Consider the following 23,520-nt stretch of genomic DNA (forward strand, 5'->3'; position numbering starts at 1 on the left):
GCTGAAGGGGGAGTGCAGATGGGATTAAAAACATAAAGGGACTGCATAGGAAGATTACTTCAGAAAGTCACTTGGGGTCTAAGTAATAATCCTAATAACCACTGCAAACAGTTAAGTATTTTCTTCAGCACTGCTATTGCTCTGCCAGCTGGGGGAATGTCACAAATATGCAGCTTAGAGATTTTTTTGGGTAATAATAGAAACTGCATGTAGTAGAGAATATAATCTCAAAGCATTTACTTATCTAAAAAGTGTTTCTGGTCCTATAAAGTAGATCTGTGGAGGCGATGAGCTTGTGTTTAGCGTGTACAGCTGAATTTGCACTCATTCACCCTTGTAGGTTTTTTATTTACTCAATACCTATCTCTGTCTCTCCGTTCTGCCTCGCTCTGCAAGCAAGCATGTGTTGGTGTGAGAGAGATGCTTATTCCAGTTCACTTTTCAACAGACAGCAAAGCAGACAGCATGATGTCCAATGTTTCCTTGTATAAGGAAACACTTAACTCTTCTGCTTTCAGTTTTCCCTCTTCCCCATTTCTTAATAGCTATGAGGATTCCTTTGAAATGATGCTGGGAGCTGAGGTTTATAAACAACATATATATATATCTAAACCCTGCAATACTTCACATAAAATTGTGGGAGTTGGTGACAACTGCTATGTCTAGAGAAATTATGGACTGGGAAGTTAAGAAAAGGAAGGTGTATGCTGAACTGGAGTTATTTAGTGCATGATTTTGCTTTCTTCTACCTTGGACCATCTTGTCTCCTGTCTCATTACTGCACTGATAATTTGAGCTCAATAACAGTGGTTTTGCCACCTAAGCGGCCCCATAAATGCAATGAGCCAAGGCAGAGAGAGAGAGCTTTTCGCAGCCATTGCAAGAGCTCCCTTTTGTTTTGAGCTCCTGTGAGCCTGCTTAAGGTTTAAATACTCAACCCAACCAGTGGATTTGAGAACCCCTCAGTAATATCTGGGCTGACATGTGATTGTTTCTCTGAAAGCAGGATGACCTGGAGTTAAATGCAGTAACAGCTCCGTGACAGCTTCTGTGAATGTCAGGAGTTTACAGTGTTTATCTTTGCTGGAGGGAGAATGTTAGCAGGTTGTAAATTCAGATTGGGTTTCCTCTCAGCTTGGAAGACAAATCCAGATTCTCTGTGTTGTACAGTTTCCTCCTGCTTCTATTTATATATTTTTAATTTTTTTTCCTCCTGCCTTTCCTTTAATCCCTTACCTAGTGCTATTAACATTGAGTGTTGGAGAAAGCAGCACGTTTGCCATGACATATATTAGGAGGTTAAATGACTATCTCTGTGGCTTAACTAGTGGTATCCAGGTGTCCTGGTTTCAGCTGGGATAGAGCTAACTGTCTTCTTAGTAGCTGGTACAGTGCTATGTTTTGAGTTCAGTATGCAAAGAATGTTGATAACACTGGTGTTTTCAGTTGTTGCTCAGTATTGTTTAGACTATAGTCAAGGATTTTTCAGCTTCTCATGGCCAGCCAGGGCACAAGAAGTTGGCACAGGACACAACCAGGGCACCTGACCCAAACTGGCCAACAGGGTATTCCATACCATGGGACGTCCCATTTAGTATAGGAACTGGGAAGTGGGGGCAAGGAATCGCCGCTCGGGGACTAGCTGGGTGTCGGTTGGTGGGTGGTGAGCAGTTGCACTGGGCATCATTTGTACATTCCAATCCTTTTATTATTGCTGTTGTCATTTTATTAGTGTTATCATTATCATTCTTAGTTTCTTCTATTCTGTTCTATTAAACCATTCTTATCTCAATCCATGGGTTTTGCTTCTTTTTCCCTATTTTTTCCCCCATCCCACTGGGGGGGGGGGGGGGGGGGGAGTGAGTGGGCGGCTGCGTGGTGCTTAGTTGCTGGCTGGGGTTAAACCGTGACACCAGGCTTGACAGAAAGCATTTCTTTTTCCATTTCTTTTAAAATAATTTATGGGATACCTGACATCTCAAAAGGACTGGTAATGCTAACAAAGAGTTAACCACAGAAATCAGCCCAAACCAAAGAACTCTGTCACTGGAACATCCCAAAGCACATTGGATTTTTGGGGAAAAAAATATAAAATACAGCTGACAGCATCCACCTCGTGTCTTGGACCTGAGCTCTTCAAAGCTTCCTAAGGGATAGGAAGCACCTATTCCCATTGACAGCTGATTTTCCTAGGGTCTCAGGGAATTTCAGTTATGTAAGACACACTAAAAAGGAACAGCCCCTGAAAAATTTCGAATCCCAGGATTCCTCACTGGCAATGGAAAGAATTTATATAGTTTTGATGGACAGTGAAGTCACCAAATACGCAGTTTGGGGGAAGCTGAATTTAGTCCAATTCATCTGACAGAGGTTTTGGAAATACTGAAATCTGACTCAGCTGCTTGCAGAATTACACCTATATTCAAGAAACTTAAGCATTCTGGTCTGGAGATTCTTAAGGATTTGATTACTGCATTTTCAAAGTAAAATATTTCAATTAAAATATTTCCATTTTTTTGTTGTTGTTTTGACATGGCATTTTTTCAAAGTTGTTTCAAATAGACCAGCATTCTAAGAAGTGAAAGGAAAAGGAGCAAAGAGCAAGGCCTAAATACCTATAGATTAGCTGTTTTGATGTTTTAAAGGTGTTTACCCTTCTTTACAAAAGCTATTTCCTGAAGGCTTTTACTGGATTTTCCAAGAGAAAGAAAATGCCTGAAGGAGAAAGGATGGTCTGAGGAGCAAGATCTTCACTTTTACTATTGATTAGCCCATGTTGTAAATCTAGAAATCAAAGAAAACAAAATTCTTGTATGGATGGCCCTTTGGACTAGCCTTCTTAATGGGAAGCACATCTGAAATACTACTATTAGCAGTAATTTATTACCTAAAAAATTTAGTACCTAAATTCCCCAGTTGAGACAGGGCTCTCTCTTGCTGCTTACCTGTGCATATGGCTTGTAAATGAAAACCTCTGTAGCAAAGTGGTGGCTGCATAAAGCACTGGTGGAAATCTGCTTGCTAAAGTAGGACGGAGGCAAACAGGGCTCCTATGGCTTGTACGGATTTGTGCAAGATACCTGATCCCCCATATTCCCTAAGCAGAGCTGTAGCTGCTTAATCACACTTACTCTGTCCATGTATTTTGCGAATTAAAGGAACATATTTGAAATGTCAACATGGCTAACCAGGTCATATTCTTCTGTTGGGCTTTTGGCTTCTCAACTAAGGCCAGCAACAAGGCTTTTAATGAATATTGTTTTGCCAGTCAGATGTCTGCCCTGTTCATTCAGAGCTGCGGTGAGATCTAGCAACTCCTTTCACATAGAAAGATGAAAGGAAAAAGATTTACTTAATAAAACAAATCTTGCTTAATTGCTGTGGTTAGTCTCCTGCCTGGGTTTTATGGGTTCCTGCAGCTGGCTTTAATCTCCTGATTTACTCTGGGAACAAAGAAGAAAAGGAGTGAACTTAAATCATGGCAGGAAGAAGTTGAAATTTTTTTGGCAGAGCTTGGGAAGGTTAGAGACTTACTGTAAAATGCAGCCCAGAAACAGGCCACCAGGAGAGATTCCCTGGCTTTTGGGAGATACAGTAAAATAATTCCTTACAATGTGACCTTGGCAGTCAGTACTGTCAAGGGCTTCTACTGGTCTGGGCGACTAAGGGAGGAGGATTAGCAGAGTTGCAAGAAACATTGAGGCTCCAGAGAAGACTGACCAAAAGGGGTCAGTATTTGTTAAGTTGAAGCACCAACTTGACAAATACAAACAGACGAGGATTTACACGTGGAAATGAGGATTTAGCAGGAGGATCCTCTCCCTTGCCCAGCATGGTGAGGTATGGCATGCCCACGCTTGGCTCATGTGACCCAGGGACTACCTTATAGATGAGCCGATCCCCCCGCTTCGACTGAACCTGCATCTGTCTCTAATATTTACATTCTGAATACTTCATAAAGAAAAGTCTTCTGGCACAGCAGCTTAGACAACAGATGCGAGCTATAGAGACTGTCTGTACAAAGCAGTGGTCACTGATCTAAAACCAGACTGTTCTCAGACCAAAGTATATCACGTGGAGAATAGCATGGCATTTATGAAGAGCACAGAAGATGCAGAGCTAAGTAACCCTCTGGAAACAAACAGTCTAACAGGAACCAGAAGGTTTAGTGTCTGGAAAACTATTCCACATATTACGAAGCTTGCTGATTATAGGAATTTACTATTGATTTAGCTTTTTATTCTTCAGTGCAGCCTTGTCTACCCTGCTGCAGTGAAACTTTCTGCTGGACTACAGTTTGACAATACTTCTAACCCCACGTAAGAGGTACCTGATGCTGCTGAGGGTATTGCCCTGATACCCCTCCACACCTCACTTTGTGCTTCTGCACTTCCCTGGCAGTGATATTGCTGCTTATCTGATCTTGCAGTGAGCCATCCAAGAAGCTGAATTACCCACTGATTAATGCTACCAACTTAGCTTGTCAGTGAGTCAGCTGGGTGTTAGTGTCAGGCTAAAGGGAGTTAGGGACCTGTACAGCCAGGGGCTCCTAATCAGCTTTGTGCAGTGTTAGCCTACCTGTAACTTCAGATTCTTCCTTTGCCAGTATATATATTACCTGTATCATAGCACATCCAGGCAATGCAACCCCGCTTGGATCTGTGCTTTGAGGATGACTTTCTCTGGAATAAGAGAGGTGATGCTCTCTAGGATTAGCATACATCAGCAAAATCATACAGCCTGTGAAGAACTGTGTGGAGTACTCAGCAGTCTGCCCTCTCTATAGGACCTCTTCAGGTGGCAGAACCCTTCCATGGCCATAGCATTTTTGTAAGATTAAAATCTAAATTTAAATAGGAAACTATAATTTGAGCTCCTGAAATTGTAAGTCACATCTTCAGCTCTGGCTGTTGCTGATTCAATGCCTTTCAGTTACTGTCTTTATCAGATGTATAGTATTATGCCTAAATACTGCTGAGATTTCTTGTAATTTGAAGACAGTGAAGTGGAACAGCTAGATTTTCATCTGTAGTTTATCGGAATGTATTAATTAGAAGCATAATTTCTAAGTTTGACATGTTAGGAAGATAAGGTGCTAAATGGAAATCTTTGTGTACAACTAAAAGCTTTGATTTGGAAATGAAATATTTGCTTGGAAATTGCACATTTGCATAAGTGTATTTGCTGTGAGATTGTGTAAGTAAATGTTTTTACTTGGTCCTGACAAAAATTAAGTAATGATTTGTAGGTAAGCTGCTGGAGAGTTTTTCCTGTATTGTCTTTGAGATGTTGTTTGTTCTGCATGCCAGCAAAATGTTTTAAATCTGTATTAGAGAGATTTAAAGAGAGACAGTTACTTTGAGACAAAGCTGAGGCAGACATTTCCTGTGCTATGAATTAATAACCTTAGGAGTTCAAGCAAGAAAGTCTTTCACTGTTCTGGCTACCATGTGTTTATAAAGCTTCAAAAACCTGTTCAGATGGAGTCCTCTATCCAGTGTGGGATTGAAGCTGACCTCTGATATTCTGTACCATTCTTAATGATGGTCTTTCTTTCATCTTCCCATTGCAAGGTCTGCTTTTGTCAGAAGATCAAAAACTGTGCTTAACTTTCAGCACATAGACAATCAAATGCAAATAAATGAGCTGCTGCCCTTAGGTTTTGTACATACATAGGTCACTTGATTAGCGGGGTCTGTGTTTAGATCCAGAAAAAGGAAAGGGTGATTTTTATTATTGGGAAGCAGAACTTGGGGCCATGGTTTAGTTACTACTACTGTTGACAGCATATAGCCAAAGTGACAGAGGCAATTTAGTGCCACCCACAGAAAATACAATAATTGTTTAGAATAACATTGGAGGGGAAGATTTTGACTCCACTTTGGGTGGAAGTCCAAGCTGACAAGTTATGGCTGGTGGATACTTGCAGGTTGTAGAGCTGTGCAGAAAAACCTCTGTGTGAGGACAACCATCTACTCGTGAATAAGCAGATGTGGCAAAGGGAAGAATTTTCCAGTTGGAGTGGGGAACTATGCACTAAGGAAATCTGGAGTACTTCAGCTGTTTGTCATCTCCATTTATTGTCACTGTACCTACCTCCCTTAAGTAAACATGGTAAATGTATATGTACTGCATAGATTAGATGGGTAAATACAGGAGACCGTCAAGTAATTTGGCCTCCAGGTCCTCAGTCTCAGGGTTTATTGAGGTAGTATAACTTACAAATTTTTATGTACAAAGTTGGCACTATTGATTTAAAAAATTAATATTTAATCACAAGCATACAACAAGGTCAATGAATCTTTAGTAAAGAATTAAATAGACTTTTCCTTGCTAGCACTCAAACACCAAGTAAATAAAAATTTAAGTGAAAACATTTGTAGCATATGCGTATGGACTGCATTTAAAGATGTATGGGCCTCAGTACTGTCTGACTTTATTCTGATTCATCCATTGACCTTGTTATATAAAACTCAATGCCCTTTTTAGAGCGAGAGTTGCAAATTGTGCTTCTGCATATTTATTTAGGAAGTTCAATCTTCTGGGTGTTTGTACCCTAATTCCAGTGCTAAGTGCAATCACAACATTGATTTTTCTCACCAAACATAACCTACTTTACCCTGGGATGGAATTTTTTTTTTTTTTTAATGGGCTTTATATAATGGCATATGTGAAAACCACTCAACTTAATGCTCCATACTGTAGTTAATTAACAAAATGGTATTGTAGACACGGTCTTTCATCCTCTGGCAGTGTATTTTACCACTAACCTAGGCCATACAAAATGTCCGTCCTAATTAACAGGAGCCCAGGTATTGACTATGTCAAGCTATATGGTGGAAAGAGCAATTTGCAGCTGCTGACAAAGTTGTAATTATGTTGAAAATCCAAACATGAGGAACCTCATTTTGACTGACATTACGCCATTTCAGAGCCCATCTTCAGGAACAGCTGAACAAAGTATCTAAATGATCAGTTTTTACTTCTCTCCAGTTGCCAAATAACAGTATCCTAAAATACATCCGAACATCTCCTAAAATAGATACTACCAAAACCACACTGGTGGATTTATACAGATTTCAAGATTGGTGGTACTGTATTCTTGTTAATTAAATGTTTATTTATTGTTCATTTATTTGAACCGTAATATACTGGAGAACTTAATGGGACTTAAAGCCTTAATGAACCTTCAGTAACAGATTTGATTCTCCTTTTACTCTTTCTGTTTTCATCTCTGAGTAATTCAACTGAAGGCATTAGAGATGCATCAGTTTTGTGCTACTTTTACTAGAGCAAGACAGTAATCTGTGAAGCTCCGTGGTGTTTCATGTTACAAATGAGAGAATTAAGCACTTATGCTTTTATACTGAGAAAAAGAAGTTTTCTTTTTTGATGCCTTTAATTGTGTTTTGTCTCACTGTTGAAAAACTGCAATGAGAAGACAAGTACTCTCAATGATTCTCAATTCACTCATTTTTAAAGTGTTTTAGTGTCTAAAGATGCAAAAAGACCAGTTTTTCCAAGGAACTTAGTTAGGTGCTGAGTCCTCATAAATGTCAAGAAGATATCAACATCTTTTTAGATGGTGATTTCTGCTCAATAACTAACCTTTTGTGTTACATAAGTATTTTAGAAAAATATGATTTTTCACCATGCTTTAGCCTCTTTGCTGTGGTGAAGCCAGTTCCTGCTGAGTAGAGGCCATGACGAACGTACTCTGGTAGGGTGAAGTTAAGCAGCCCTTTGCCTTCTCCATCCAAAGCTGAGGCCAAGCTACTCACAGAGCCTGGTACTTCTAACTGGCATCCTGCTCCCCACATATTCATCATCTTGTGTGAGTCCAGTGGGCTGGTGGAAGTTTTTCCCTCAGTGTCTTTTGAAGAGAAAGGCTGTATAAGTATCTCTGTTTCTCATTCCTGATGCTTTGTAATAGGACTGAAGATCAGCAATTGAACATTGCGCACCCAAATAGTATGTTTGCTGGGAGTTCTTTATACAAATGCTTCTTAATTAAGCAAGTCCTCTTTAATTAAACCTCCATACAGTTATTGCTGATGTTATTAGCATCACTAGATAAATACAGTTAACTTTTCCACAGGATGTAACAACTAACAGTGGCAGAAATTTGCATCCTGTAAGAACATCTCTGAGTTACAAAGTCTTGTCTTAACCAACAGCTGTGTTGTCTCTAGGCTGGAGATTTCAAACAGAAATTTCCTTGGGAATCTGTGACAAAGAAGGAATTGTCAAGCAGAAGAGCAACAACCTGCCCACTGATAACGTAGAAGAATATCATATGGAATAAAAATAGGTTATTTAAAAAACTTCAGTGAAGTATTCCTCTGTGCAATGATGAAGCACAAGTTTGTCGTGATACAGATGAACAGAACCTTCCTGAGTCTTCTGCGTTGGGACAAATTTCTCTTTGGGAGAAATCATTGCCAGAATAGAGAAAATAACCTTGAATGCAGGTTTTCCTACAGGTTCAGTCTTAATCATAACTCCAGCCTGCTGTTGGCAGAACATATAAAGGCACATGGTTAACTGGTTCTGTCCAAAAAAAGTGGTATGTTGCCTTAGATCTGCACTCTCTTATTTACTGATGGGTTAGAAACATAGCTAATACTTAGCTTAAAGCTGGTATATTGGGATCTCCATGCCTGAGCTACATTTGGAAGGTAAAAGTCCTGAATTACTCTCTTGTAAACTTTTTACAATTGCTGTTTCCAACAGGGCAAAGGTGAAGAAAGGCGTAAACATTCTCAATGCAAAGACAAGTGACCCCCGGCAGTGGGACGTGAAACAAGAGGTGGGGAATGGTGGAAAGCATTCGACCACAACAGTTATTTGTCAGAGGATAGCACCAAGTTCAAGGAACAGGTATGAAACCTCATATTCTCGGCACATTAAACTCATTTATATCCATGATACCATTCATTGGTTGAAAGACTTAGGGCTCATATTACCACTACTCATAGCTATTAAACCTGTAGCCTGGAAATCTGGAGACACTTATGTTAACTATGGTACCATCTGCTGATCTATAACAGAGCATCTTAGTTTCCAGGTAATAAAATTCATCAGTTTAAATTAAAAAATGAATAGAATAGGCCTACGCAGGGGTGGGGGGGTGTCGTTTTGGCATGAATATGAATATCCTTAATTTTACAGGTTTCTACTGAACATAATTTTTTGGCTTGATAGTTTTGACCTTGTTTCTCTGAACATATCACAGCCTCTGTGGCTGGTTCATCAAGCAAGAAATGAATTCTTTCACAGTGAACCACTGTAACTTTCAAGCATTGGTACAGGATAATTCAAACCTTTCAGTATTTAGTGTCTTGTATGTAATACAGAAGAATCCCTTTTTGCAAAGAGTTTCTTCTTCCAGAACTGGAGGTTCCCTTGCTAAGCCATACACTGGTAACTGTCAGAGGCAGTGCACTCCAGGGAGCACTGGTATGAACTGGCCTGCCAGTGCCTGCTTTCCTGTTTAATGTGTTTTTACCAAGACTTGGTCTAGTTGTTCCACAGACATAAAAGCAGTGCTTTTACAGTAAGTATGATTGTCTTCCGTGGCACATAGTAAGTCATATGTTGCTGCTTTCAGTGGAAATTATTTTGCTCTTGCTGGATATCATCTTAACAAATTCTCAGAACACTGCTGTACATGTAGTCCACACAGAGGATTTCCATTGTACAGATCTGAGCAATGCTTCCCTAGCTCTGTGCTTATTATTAGCCTCAAACCTGGGCTCATTGAAGAGTATCGTAAAATCTTTGGTGGATGCTGGGTTGGTTATTACTTTCCTATGCGGTTGGTTTGTACTATCTTCAGGCACAGAAAACCTGAGCAGATTTTAACATTTGTATTCTGTGCCCATTCAGAGTGCCTGGGAAATATTGGACTTCTGTAAAGTGCAGAAATTTCTCTTGTCATGAGGAACTCACTGATTCAGTGTGTTTACACTTGATATCATTGCAGTTAGTGAGATTTTCAGTAGAGAGTTTGTGGGGGGAAGTATTGTGTTTGCATGGCAAGGTTTTGAGGGGGGGTGGGGGGGGGGGTGGTTATAGGGGTGGCTTCTGTGAGAAGCTGCTAGAAGCTTCCCCTGTGTCAGATAGAGCCAACGCCAGCCGGCTCCAAGATGGACCTGCCGCTGGCCAAGGCTGAGCCCCATCAGTGATGGTGGTAGTGCCTCTGGGATAACGTATTTAGAAAGGGGGGAAAAAACCACTGCACCACAGAAACCACAGCTGAAGAGAGGAGTGAATATATGTGAGAGGAACAGCCTGCAGACCCCAAGGTCAGTGAAGAAGGAGGGGGAGGAGGCGCTCCAGGCACTGGAGCAGAGATTCCCCTGCAGCCTGTGGGGAAGACCATGGTGAGGCAGGCTGTCCCTCTGCAGCCCAGAGAGGTCCACGGTGGAGCAGATCTCCACCTGCAGCCCAGGGAGGACCCCACGCCGCAGCAGGGGGATGCCCGAAAGAGGCTGTGACCCCGTGGGAAGCCTGCACTGGAGCGGGCTCCTGACATGACCTGTGGCCCCGTGGAGAGAGGAGCCCAGGCTGGAGCAGGTTTTCTGGGAGGACTTGTGACCTCACGGGGGACCCACGCTGGAGCAGTCTATGCCTGAAGGACTGCAGCGCATGGGAGGGACCCCACGGTGGAGGAGGGGAAGAGTGAGGAGTCCTTGCCTGAGAAGGAAGGACTGCCAGAGACAGTGTGATGAACTGACCCCAATCCCCATTCCCTGTCCCCCTGTGCCGCTCAGGGGAGGAGTAGAGAATTCGGAAATGAAGTTAAGCCCAGGAAGAAGGGAGGGGTGGGGGGAACGTGTTTTAAGATGTAGTTTTTATTTATTATTATCCTACTCTGATTTGATTGGTAATAAATTTATTTTTTCACAAGTCAAGTCTGTTCTGCCCATGACGGTAATTAGTAAATGATCTCTCCCCATCCTTATCTTGACCCACAAGCCTTTTGTTATATTTTCTCTCCCCTGTCCAGCTGAGGAAGGGAGTGATAGAGCAGCTTTGGTGGGCATCTGGCATTCAGCCACAGTCAACCCACCTCAGGGACGGTAAAGGGAAAGGAAAAATATATCATTTGAGCTTGCCAGAAGTAAAAACCAAAACAGTTTGAAAGGGAGGACGTGGCTTTAGAACAGCATGTAACTGAGTGTATTAGCAACTGCAGAACTATAATAGTCAGGTTATCAAACCCCAAATTAAATCTTCTCAATCCGATTTGCATAAAGTCTAATTAACCCATAAAAATATTTTTAGCACTAATTATGCAAATAAAAGTCAATGTTTTAATTAATGCCTCTTTCATTTGTATATGTAAATAGTTGCTGTCTTCTGAAAGCATGATGAACCTAGGTTTGAATGAAATGTTTTCGTACAAGAGCTGGATAAGGAAACCTAGACTCATGTGTACTGAGATCCCAGTGGGAAAGCATATAGTGTGGTGGGCATTACAGTTACTGAGTTTTTAAGTGTCACTTGGAGCCCTCTGCGCAGAGCACAAATATTCTATTAAGCTAATTTAATTTGGTTGAGAATTGCAAGTCCCTAATGGGATCTTACTGTGCTGCCACCAGCTTCTTCAGGCTAGTTTAACAGTGCAGTTTGTTTGGGTGATGTACAGTTCTATAACAAGGTCAACGTAGATGTGAGGTACTGTTCTGGAGTTCCAGCATCAACACAGGCTAATATTCTTTTGCAGCAAACTCAGCCAACTCATAAATATGTTGGTTAATTTAAGCAGAGAGAGGTGTTTTCCATTGTCTTTGCAAATGAGCTTCTGAAAAGCAAGTAAATGCAAGTTCATAGTTCTTGAATGCTTTATGAACATTCACACAGCTTGTCAAGAAGATGATAGTATGTTATTTTTCTTTACATGACCAGCTGTTTCTAGCACAGATCAGAGAATTAGCTAGCAGGAAAGGAGAATGAAGGGTCTTCCACAGTTGTGCCTTATTCCTCTGTTGTAGCCAACAGAAGTAATTTGGCTCTCCCCTTGTATTGTCACATGTCCCCAGTTGGTTGTGAAGTCAGAGTATTACTTAAATTCGTAATAGATTCTCAGTGCATTGGAGTGCTGCCTCCTACAAACTGTTTTGTGGTAGCCAGATTAAACTGCATCCAGGATTCATTCAGGTCATAATGGGGAGAGTGATGTGTTGAGTTGTTAAGCACATGAACAGGAAATTCTGGCCTCTATGTGCTCTCACGTACTTGGAAATCTCCCTGACGCACCATGGAGAACCACTGCGCTCTTGCCCCTTCATATCACGGGAAACAAATGCCCATACTCAGTAAAACTACTCGTTTTCATTGCCATGTTGCCTTTCTTTTCTTGCATATTTCTATTATCATTAGTATGTGGATATAATTACATTGTAAGCACTTTGGAACAAGCAGTTATATCTTAATGCAACACCACTTAGCAGCTAATATACCTTCCACATTATATAATAAAAACCAAGGGACATATTTTAGATACATCACATCAATAATTGTTTACCATTACATTTTAAGTGGGTCACACTTTTTTACTTTTTTAAGTAATAGTTGTTCTCTTTGAATTTGTGCTGCTAAAGCCAAGAGCCGTAGCTTCTTAACTTAGATTTATTCAGAAAGACTTTACCACTATAGCAAGTAACTGAAAACAGCTTGAAATCAACAATGTTTGTGTTATAATGCAATTGTGTTTGCCTTATAATGCAATTTGTGCTGAGATTCAAGTAGCTATTGATGAGGATAACAACAGTGTTGATTAGTGAAAACAAGTCTGACTACTGCTTGGTCACTTGTTTTCCCTTGTTGCTTGTTCCTGGAGGAAAGTTGGTAGGTTTTAAATGTATCCCCAGGGTAGATGAAGAGATATTTTTGGTTACTATTATAACTGTTTCTGTATCTTAGTATTGCCTCTGTTTGGTTCCAGCCTAAGGCTTGTGTGGTTGATTTATGGTGTTGCACATCTACCCTGAGAACAGCTTCAGGGAAAGGGCTTGCATTTGCTGTGTAGTTTATTCTGGATTGCCACCACAGGGTGCAAGAACTGTTCCAAGACAGAGCAAAGGTTATTTTTGACCAAAGTAATTTTAATTGTCTTTTTTGTTGTTTTTTTTTTTTTAATAGTGTACCTCCACCAGCTGTTATGCAATCAGCTGTGGGGAAGAGAAAGATGGATTAAGGGTAAGAGCAAGGAGGGTTAGGAGAATTTCTTAAGCCAGCTTCTCTGCCAAAGCCAGAGCATCCTGTAACTGTGGTGTCTAGAACTAAGAAGCAGCACTTGGGGCTAATCTAGGCCTAACTCCTCTTGCTCCTCCAAACCTGGAAGTGGGCTGAAACAAGCTGCCTTCAGTCTGTTCTTGGGCTGATGTTTCTGCCCGTGGATGTTGTACTTTGTGGAGGAATGGAGTCACCCAGTGCTTTTGATTTCTGTCAACTGGGTAGAGAAACTGAGTGTGGGAGAATGAAGAGACATTTAGAAAAACTGACATAATGGAAAACTGCTGTGATGTACCACTTTATCCTCTTGGCCTTGAACCTTTTGAGAGGCCTGTGGGCTTACAGCTCTCTAGCCATCTGTCTGATAAAGAGGCAGACTCGGGAAGAGTGCTTCCAGATGTTATGTTTATGTTTCAGACTGTGTCATAATCACTTACTCCCCCTCACCACATGCGCATACATTTTTGGGGGTTGGTTTGTTGGGGTTTTTTTAACACTGTCTGGGTATCATTGCATTCACATAGAAACAGCTAATGATGTTACTGGGTTGTGTTTCATATCATCAGGGCACGGAGAAAAGCAACAAAACCATTACAACTCTGTGCAGGTCCCTCCTCTGTCTGGCAGCACCATATGCTGCCAAGGGATGTCAGTAAAGTGAATTCTCGTGCAATTGAAAAATAAAAGTAAAGTTTACATGTACAAAATGCCTCAAACTTGAAAAACTGTAAGCTGTGTGGTGTGTGGCTGGCTATACCTGAAGACAATCAGTCTGTGCCCAATATATGGACACTGAGAAGAGTATTCACACATTATGACCAGGATAGATGTTTTTAATTCTTTTAGAATCTGGGTCATCTTCCCCTGGCACAGTTTTGGGTCAGAGTGGTTTGCAGAGCTCAGCAGAGTGGCAGTGGTGCCTGCTGACCTCAAAACCTTGCAGTCTGAGCAGAGGACACGGTTTTCACAAGGACTCGGAGGTTTGGTGCTCATAGGTCAGGATTTTTTCATTAGAGTTGTTTATCCTTCTGACTGATAATTACGGCAAGGATGAGACCTGAGATGGCACATGCCGGTGCTGTAATAGTAGATGCTTGGGAAGTTGTATACATCTTTAGGAGGTCACATCTGTGTCTGTAGAAACTGATTTGTACAAACTGTAGAAATACTTCGGGAGGAGGATATCAGCAGTGGATTTCTTTTACTGTTAACCCTGAAACAGAAACAATTTCCATTAATTTATGAGAAAGTCACATATGAACAAGCATTATGGCCTCCTGAGTATTTTGTTTTAAGCATCATGCATATTTTGGTGCAAATTAGGTACCGTGTTTTAGGCTGCTGGCAAATTACCAGTGCAACCCTCAGAGCTTCCAAGGTGAGTCATTCTTGTGACGTGCATCTGTCTGCTTAAAATGACAAGTGGGAATGTATGCGTATAGCTGTCAATAACACTATAAGAAATAATATAGCTAAGCCTTTACCTACTGCCTTAAAGATACTTTTCCTCCACCCTTTCTCATCTGATTTCCCAAATAAATTATCTCTGCCTGCTGTCTTTGCATTTTAAGATTTCTATTTATGTTAGGATGCCTGCTTCAGGTTAAATTAGGGCACAGATGTCTCCCAGCATACAGTGTAGGTGCCAAAGACAAACTGGACATCTGCACATATGGTGGAGGATCAGCCAGCTGTGCCTTGTAACAATATCTTTTCTAGGGCACAGAAGACTAGGGTTAGAAGGTTGCTTCCCAAAGGAGCCTTTCATATGGCTTCTCTTTTGCTGCTTTGAATGTCAGGAGTGTTTATCAAAGCCCCGAGCTGGGGAGGGAGGAAGGATGAAGAATGTCTCTCGTGTCTCTTTCAGGAGTAGGCTGCCTGCAGGAAGGAGGCGGGTGCTCTGTTGCTGTTGCCTCGCTCTCTCTGTGTGCTGCAGTGTCTAAGCAAGTGTCTGCACAAACTGTCTTGAGAGGGAATGTTTGTTCCTTACACCTTGCTGTCTTACTGAGTACTTGTGGGAGCAGGGCAACTTGTTGAACCTTACGAATTCTGAGTGGTTTCGACTTAATGGGCAGCCCTCGCTTGCATTAAGGAAAAGCAAATTCCAAAGGCGCCCTCATAGACAAGGACTCTCACTGAGCCTGAAGGACCCTTTCTTTTCAATACTTGCAGTAATGCAAGTTCAGAAAGATCAGATTTGAGATAACTATAGCAATTGTCATGGCAACAACATACATCTGTCTAGTTTTCATCTAGCACCTACCACTGCGAGGCCCTGATCCATAACTGGAGTGTTGGCTGTACCAAAATCCAACAACGCTATAATCAGTCAATTGTTTCAATAGAAATTTGTGTTCAATTTGTCATCAGCATAAATACCTGCTTTATAACAGATATGGACTGAGTCAGAAAACCAACAGGGTCTGCACAAGTGTTGTGGAAGATACTAAATGAAAGTATTTTCTTTCTTATCAGGTATGTCACAACATTCTCTCTTCTGTTGGAAATTCAAAGCAAGATGTTATAATCTAAGATGAGATTTTTGAAAGCCTGTTGTTAGGCACTATTGAAATGAATATTCATGTTGGATTTCAACAGAACCAGTGTTAGACTTGGTCCTGACCATTCAAAAAATACTACATTAGTCTTTATAGATAACTTAACATAGTATTAGCCAAGGAGTAAGGCATTCCCACGAGTTTTCTCTCCAAGAAAAGAAATTAATTAATAGAAATGAGATAACAAAATACATGAAATGAGATCTATCCATGATCCCTACAGAAGTTCCAGCCCAGTTGCAGTAATTTTTTTTTTTTTTTTTTTTTTTTGTCTACTTTGGAGTTCCTGGGTCTGCTGGGAAGCAGAAGGGCTGAAGCACCAAGAGAAAGGTCATTCTTCACATATTTCTTGCCCAAATGAAAGCATCAAATTTGTTTGCTCAGCAAATCTTTATAGTTTGGAAAAGCTTTTTACATGCTTATCAAAACCAAATGCTGGAGGCTTAGCCAGTGCATGCAGTAGCCCAGCCTTGCTGAGAAAGCTGCCATCAGTGCCTTCCCTGCTTTCCAGTCAGGTTGGGTATATTGTTTTATTTCATTATTATGTAAATAGAGCAGAGCCCCACACATATTAAATAGAATAGGATTTGCAGCCATGGAATAATGGGACAACAGCTTTACATCCATTCCAAATTGATAGGCAGGTTCAATAATTACTGTAATTCCTGATGTCTGGGGTGAGATTATTTTTTGATATCTGACAAAGTAATCATTTCTCAGAGACTGACTAGAAAACATACAGTCTACTTTTCAGCCTTTTACTTATGTCTGAGCATGTGTTTTGCAGAGCTCCTGGAACATGCAGTAGGAAAAGCTGGCTGTCCCACTTGCATCGTCTACTGAAAGCTGCTGGGTTCTTGCCTCTTCTACACAGCGATCCCTATCACTTTCCATTTTAATAAGCTGTAATTCATAGCGACATCATCCATGAAAATCTCCTTCTGATGTAGCACATTCATGGACCGACACTTCTGTTAATTTTTTCTCTTTGCACTTTAAATAATGAGTTCTAATTTGGGGTGAGGTCAGCTCTTATTTATCTGTGACAGTTGGCATGGTATGGATGTTTTAGCAGCTATTGTAATGTAGCCTTCCTTGTGATTTTGAGACAGTGGAAGATAAGAGACAAAAGATGCAGAACTGGGTGGGAGGAATTTGTGCATGTGTATTTTTTCTCACACTGTCTTTGAAGCAGAAGCATCTGCTGAAAGCCATAAACAGCTGAGTTCAGCAATACCACATCATGCTGCCAAGCAGCTCTGCTTTCCTCTAACTTCCACAGCAGAGGAAATAAATCAGGCAATAAAGAATGATGAAAATTTAGGAAAAAGCACCAAAAGCCAAACCTTTCAAGAATAAAGTGAGTAAGATCTTTGTTAGTATTCGGCAGGGCAAATTGAAATATGTTTCTTATACATGTAAGCCCTCTGTACCATTGCTGCTTGAGGAATTTCATAATAACAAAACTCCTCTGAACTCAAGGCACTTAAAACTGGTCAGGAGAGACCTCTGGAAATAGGCTACAATCTCATAAAAGAGAATTAGATGATTTTAAACATTTTTCTGATCTCATGCCTCTGTGAGGTCAGTAGCAACTAACCAGCTGACAGTGGTAAAGTACCACCGTTTATCCGAGACCTTTACATTTCCTTAGATAAAGCACAATATATTGGACAGGTGAACCATTTGTTTCTGCACTGGCTTACTGAGATTTACTTTTCCACTCAAAGTTACTTTAGTTTGATGTGTTCTTGCCTATTTAAAGTACAGATAAAAATCTCTTTGTTTCTTTCCTTTGTTATATAATAATGGTAACTGCTTTATGAAACAGGTGGAAAATTATTATACAGATGCTAAGTCTGCGTTGTAAGTCTTACAAGTTAAGCAAGGTTGGTAAGAAAACCAGCAGATTGTGGTAGTTGCTAACTTGTAGGATTTTATGGCACGTTGCTGGTGCTGTGGGCTCCTCCTCCCCACTCATAGCATAGGTCTCCCTCCATTCACCACTTCCGGCTGTCATTTTGGTTCAGATCATTAAGTTCTATTCCCAGATGACCCGTGTATATAATTAAAGAAGTGATGTTACTTGTATACCTGCAGTGAGGGATGGTTAAACGCTATTCCTGCTGCCTTCGTTCAGAGACCACATCATCTGTCTTTTGTTGTTGTACTTCCCACCAGGCCTAAATAATAGAAATGCAGAACTCAGGTGGTTTTTACACACTGCATTTTTTTTCTCTCTTTTTAAAATTCAAAATTAGTTTAAATGCATTTCATTAGCCTCTTCTATTACATCCATTGCATATCCTCCAGTTGGAGATAGTTGTAATAAAAAAACTAATTTTATAAGCACATTAAAATTATCACTTAAAATCACTTATATGGTTGATACAGGGTTTATAGAGCAAGTTCAGTCTTCTAAACACCTGGCAGACCTTACTGTTGTCTCATTAGCACCACTGAGTGGAATGAAATTAATCTACTGATTCTCACTTTTTAAATTTAAACCAGGGTTATGCCTTACACGATCACAAGATGTTTGTTTAAACTCATTTGTAGTATCCAGTTCTGTGATTACAAATATATTGGTTTGAATGCCAAACCAGCATGAGGTCCTGAACTCGAACAATTTGAAGACCTGATCTGACAGGTGGTGTGTTAGTGCATCAGTCCAGGTGCGTTTGCTTCTTTGAGACACTCACATCTCAGGCTTAGAAAACCTTGCTCTTCTTCAGTTATCTTCTTAGAAAAATGTTTGCAATAGCTGGGCGGCTAACAAATACAGCTCTCATCCTACAACTCCCTAGTGGTTTTTTCAGTATTTCCATGTACTCTTGTCTGTCTCCATCCATCTGCTGTCTATGCTAGTAGGCTTGCTGAAGCAGGCAGCATGTTGCTTATTTGTACTGTATGCAGCAGGGTCCTAGCCTATGACAAGGCTCCTACTCTTAATAACGGTAATAATAAATAATCACGTCCTTTATCTGGTTAATTCTGTGTCTCTGCCTGAAAATAGTTGAACAGATCCATTTCCTGGTGTGAAGCATGTTTGAAACTTTTGCAGGCTGATATGGGGATAATACTAATTTGTTGCATAACTACTAATAGGCCACGTTACCAGTGCTTCAGGCTGAATGAAGCAGCATCATTATTGTTCTGCAAACACTTTACAGCATATGAGCAGTTGTTAGCAAACACAACGGTTTATGTAATTCAAGCTGGACGTAACACAGCTCGGCAAAACCAAGGACTTCTCGAGTTCTGTTATGATGGATTCCGTTCAATTCCCCCTGCACATTTTAAATACTAGGTAGAGATAATACATGCTTTTTTACAAACTTAGAAAGTAAAAATCTTTGCCTATTACAGACAAAGCAACTCCTGGGGTCTATAAAAGTAGCTTGTATCAGAGATCATTGCAGTTTTCCACACATAACTGACACAAGAAGAGTAGTTAACTCTTATTAGCTTCTGTAAGTCATCATTTGCAAGTCATAATTTATCTAGAATTCAGGCTGCAGGGAGACCTCTGGTATTTCACTTTCTGGAAATGAAGGAAGATCTTATTTTTCTTCACTATCGCTTCATGGTGAATATCAGCAAATACTGACATTTTAAAAGGCAACTTTTTTTTTTTTTGAGCTGTGCAGCCACAGTCCCTTAAGTGTAAATCACTGTAGAATTTGTCTTGCTGTGTCAAGTGCTTGTACAAATCATCTGGTTTGAGTTGGTTTTTGTTACATAAATTGGTGGGTCGGAGGGGAGATAGGAAGTGTTTGGAGGATACTGTATATTTCCTGGCAGTTGAACAAGGTAGAGGTGGGCTGCTCTTTTGAAAGGTAGTAGATGTCTGTGAGTTCTTCAGAAAAAATGGTTATGGTCCATCAAATCCTGGCTAAATAAGACCGCTGGCGTTCTGTTTCTTTCAGTATATGATACTGGACAATTAAGACCTGTAAGCATATTATTTTGTTACACTTTCAAAATTAAGAATGAAAAATGAAATGGGAATAGCAATATTATACCAAAGTTGCCAGTGTTTTTTGAATGCACTTTTTGCTTAAGCAAGGAAATTCAGTACTTTTTCCTGAAAAAAATCTGTGATGTGTCCTTACTACTTCAAAGGGTCACAATGAAAAGTGTCAATGACTGGTATAAATCAGTGTAGGTCTGCTGAAACAATGTATACCAGTGTGTCCCACTATTATCCACAAAAAACTCCTACAACTTTCCTGTTATTACTTTACCAACATGCTAGTAATTTCATGGGGAAGTAAGTTTATTAAAGAAAAGCAAGATGCTTGTTGTAGAGAGTTTTTTGGATAGATCAATGCTGAATTCCTGATTGCTTGCCAGGAATTTGAGTTCCAGTTAAATTTCCAGGGAAGAAACTTTAGCTTCATTGAAGCAAATGGCAAAATTTCTTTTGCAGTCTGAATTTCACCCCAAGTTTAGACTGAATTTTTACTCTTCTCGCTTTCCTTCTCTCTGACATACAGCCCAGAAAACTAGATAATCTCTTCCCTGTTCAAGGCTGTGAACAACAGCTTATATGCTCCCCTTCCATGTGTATACCTGCATACATGATGGTAATTATTACAAAAGGAGTTTTAAGTAGCACCCCATTGATTTTTGGTTTCCATCCTGCAAATTAATGGACTGAGCATGCACACTTTGTAATCACACTAGTAGAAATTCAATAATGGTTCTGCCAGAGTACTTGAGTGACCTCAGCCACTGAATTCATTCCTATTTTAACTATTTTTAATGAGACTGGCGTATTTAACAATGCCACTGCATGGCTTCAAAGCAAAGTGCCCTGTCAACCAAAGCATTACTGTTAGACCAACTAACAAGAATTTCAATGTTTATATCTGTTCTCTTACCCAAAATAGTTTACAACTTCTGTGTGGCAATGTTCATTGGTATGTACTAAGCAAAAGAAATTTCTGATGTATATGATTTGCATAAAATACTCTGTTATAATAGATTTCGACCAGATCAGAGCTCAGCAAGTACCACTGACAATCCTCAAAGGAATATAATCTCTCTGGTTAGTTTAGCAATTGTTCAGCTAGGTTTAGAGTTTTTAATTGTATTTTATTATAATTTCTTACAGTGTTTTTGTCATCTCTGGAAAAGTGCTATAGGGTGATGAGGGTCTCCACTTGGAGATGCTATTTGTTAATTTTTATCTTGAGAAATGTTCAGAAATTTAATGAGACTGGGAAGGAATATTTAAAAACAGATCTTGTTTATTGCTGCATATCTCTCTGGCTATCTATACATGCATAGTTCCATAGCTTATTTATACTTGCTGTGATTTCCTCACAACAAGCTGATGAACTCCTATGCATTACAGATGAACACTGTTTAAATGCATAGTAAATACAAGCTATTCCTTGTACTCTTACTTAGGAAAGTTAACCTAGAAATGTTGTGGTAAGTGTAGGGGACTTGATCACTAAGAATTGGCTAGAAACTCAGCTTTTGCTAACATTACTCCCAGAACCATCCAAGAAGGGGATTGTTTCCATGTTCTGTTAATCAAGGGTGTGTTAATTATTTTGACAGGCAGCCTCTCCTGCTCTTTTCAGTATTCCTGGGGCTGAGGTGAGATGAAACACATAGTCGTCAAATATCATATAATTGCCACATCCTTCAGTGATGCAAATCATTGGAGATTTGTTGTGGTTCACTGTGGATCACATATAAATTCACCGTGTGCGTTTATTAAAAAAAAAAATCTCAGAAGATACTCAGAGTCACAGAACAGACTTTCATTTAGAGCAGAACCCAGGACATTTGAGGGCAGTGGTTTTTACAGACCCTGCTGACTATGTTGTGCATAAATAGGCTCTGACTTCGTAAATGTTTGAAAAGTGTGAACTCTTCACCATTATCTGTTCCCAGAGGAATACTGATTTCACTGGCTTGCTTTGAGTGCTACACCTCAACAACTGATTTTGAAAAGATGTGTCTGTAATTTGCAGTAGAATTTACGCTTTTTTAATAGGAGTTAATACCTAACTATCAGGACAGAAAGAAATAACCAAGTTTTTAATTTGGAGCCTGATTCAGCATTCAGTGAAGTTTAGAGAAGACTGTCCGTTAGGTTTGAGTCCTGCTCCTGATGAAGAACTTTACGACTTGTACACCCTGAATATGTTTAAGAATACAACTACTAACTATGCACACCACTGAGCACAAGTTAATTGCTGCCTAAAGGACAGAAGATGAAAAAACATATCCTTTCAGCAACTCTCAGTTGTTTTCTTCAGGTTTTCCCATCCAAGTCCTTTTAGAGCCTCTTTTTATACCTTCTCAATGTGCAGGCTCCAACATCCCTCTCCCTTCTGTTGTCTTTTTTTAAGAACCTTTACCATTTAATCATTTTCTGGTTTTACTCTCCTTACTAACTAAAGGTTTGGGATGAAATTTGTTATTGATTCTTGGTATAATGACAACATCTACTGCAGGATCTGCTTTATGTCTTCCAGTCTGGGTTTGGGCCTTAGTGTCTCTTTGTATCCTGTCAAATAACCTGACAGAGATTTCTCTAGTCTGTCTTTTATGGGACCATTGGGTTTTCTATGTAATGATGCCCCCTTTCCCAGCCACTGAGGAGATTTGCATTAACTGTTGAGTTCTTTCACAGTATTAATCAAGTCTTAGTTTCGAGTTATGGATCCTGGGAAGGGGAAGAGTTTGTGGTGGTTTCTTCTCATGTGGGTAATATAGCAGCATGCCTTTCACATTAGGAGCTTTAACATTTGTGTGTGTGAATATATATTCTTTTGTTTGTATTTGCCAGGCTTATAATGTCAACTTGTCATCATGCCAGTGATCTATTTGTTCCTTTGCCAAGTTCTCAAGTAATTTCCTAGGTTGCTAGAAAGGATATTCCTCTTTTCTACAGTTCTGCAAATTTAGCTGTGGATTGAAGAAAAATCAGGCATCCAATTCTGCCCTCAGTGTGCACCAAGCAGCCACTGGCAGCAGCTCCCGCGGAGAGATCATTAGCCAGCTGTGGGAGTCCTGTGTTTTATTCCTTTCTTCTTGAGATCATCTGAACCCACATGGTCCTCCTTCTAAGAAACCACATACAGCTCTTGCCAGGGTCTCATGAACAGTATGAAATAATTGGCTGGAGCACATTACAGGCCCCTTCTGGCCCGAGGCTTGGCTCACTCCCCATAAAACTTGGATACAGAGGAAGGAAAGATTTGCACTTGGGTCACACAGTCTGACCCAAGTGGAGCAAGCGCGCAGCATGGACATGCACAGACACATGAGCAAGAGAGTACACCCAGACCCCACAGTTTGGCTGTAACCCACACATTGGATGGACAGATGCTTTAACTACCAAAGTGCAGTAAATCATTTGTATTCATCAATATCTATCATATTTTCTGTGGTTCCAGTTTTGGAGTTCCTTGTGTACCTTAGACAGAGAAAGAAGTCTTAGTTTCAGTGACAGTCTCTCAAGATAAAAACCCTAGCTTATTTGGAGTAAACAGTTAACTGAAGTAATTGTCAGGCTTTATTATAGATGTTCCTGTATTCTGTAAAATTATTCACATATATACAAGCATGAGTTCATTTTGCCAGGAAGCAAGACCATTTATCCTGCCTACTTTCAAGCCATGTCTTTGTGGACTGTGGTGGGTGACTTAACTGTTCAGATTACTTAGACCTTGGAGACTTCATCCCTTTGTAA

At 40.2% G+C, this 23,520-nt stretch overlaps 1 protein-coding gene across 1 annotated transcript in view; it reads left to right on the forward strand.

Moving 5' to 3' along the window:
• TMEM132C (transmembrane protein 132C) overlaps positions 1–23,520 on the forward strand; it is a 223,058-nt gene that overhangs the window by 116,972 nt on the left and 82,566 nt on the right. The window contains exon 3 of the mRNA XM_049806646.1: positions 8,734–8,880. Coding sequence (XP_049662603.1) covers positions 8,734–8,880 — 147 coding nt within the window. The remainder of the gene's footprint in view (positions 1–8,733; positions 8,881–23,520) is intronic.

Source organism: Accipiter gentilis, chromosome 7 (assembly GCF_929443795.1).
Source record: "Accipiter gentilis chromosome 7, bAccGen1.1, whole genome shotgun sequence".
Classification (NCBI taxonomy): Eukaryota; Metazoa; Chordata; class Aves; order Accipitriformes; family Accipitridae; genus Astur; species Astur gentilis.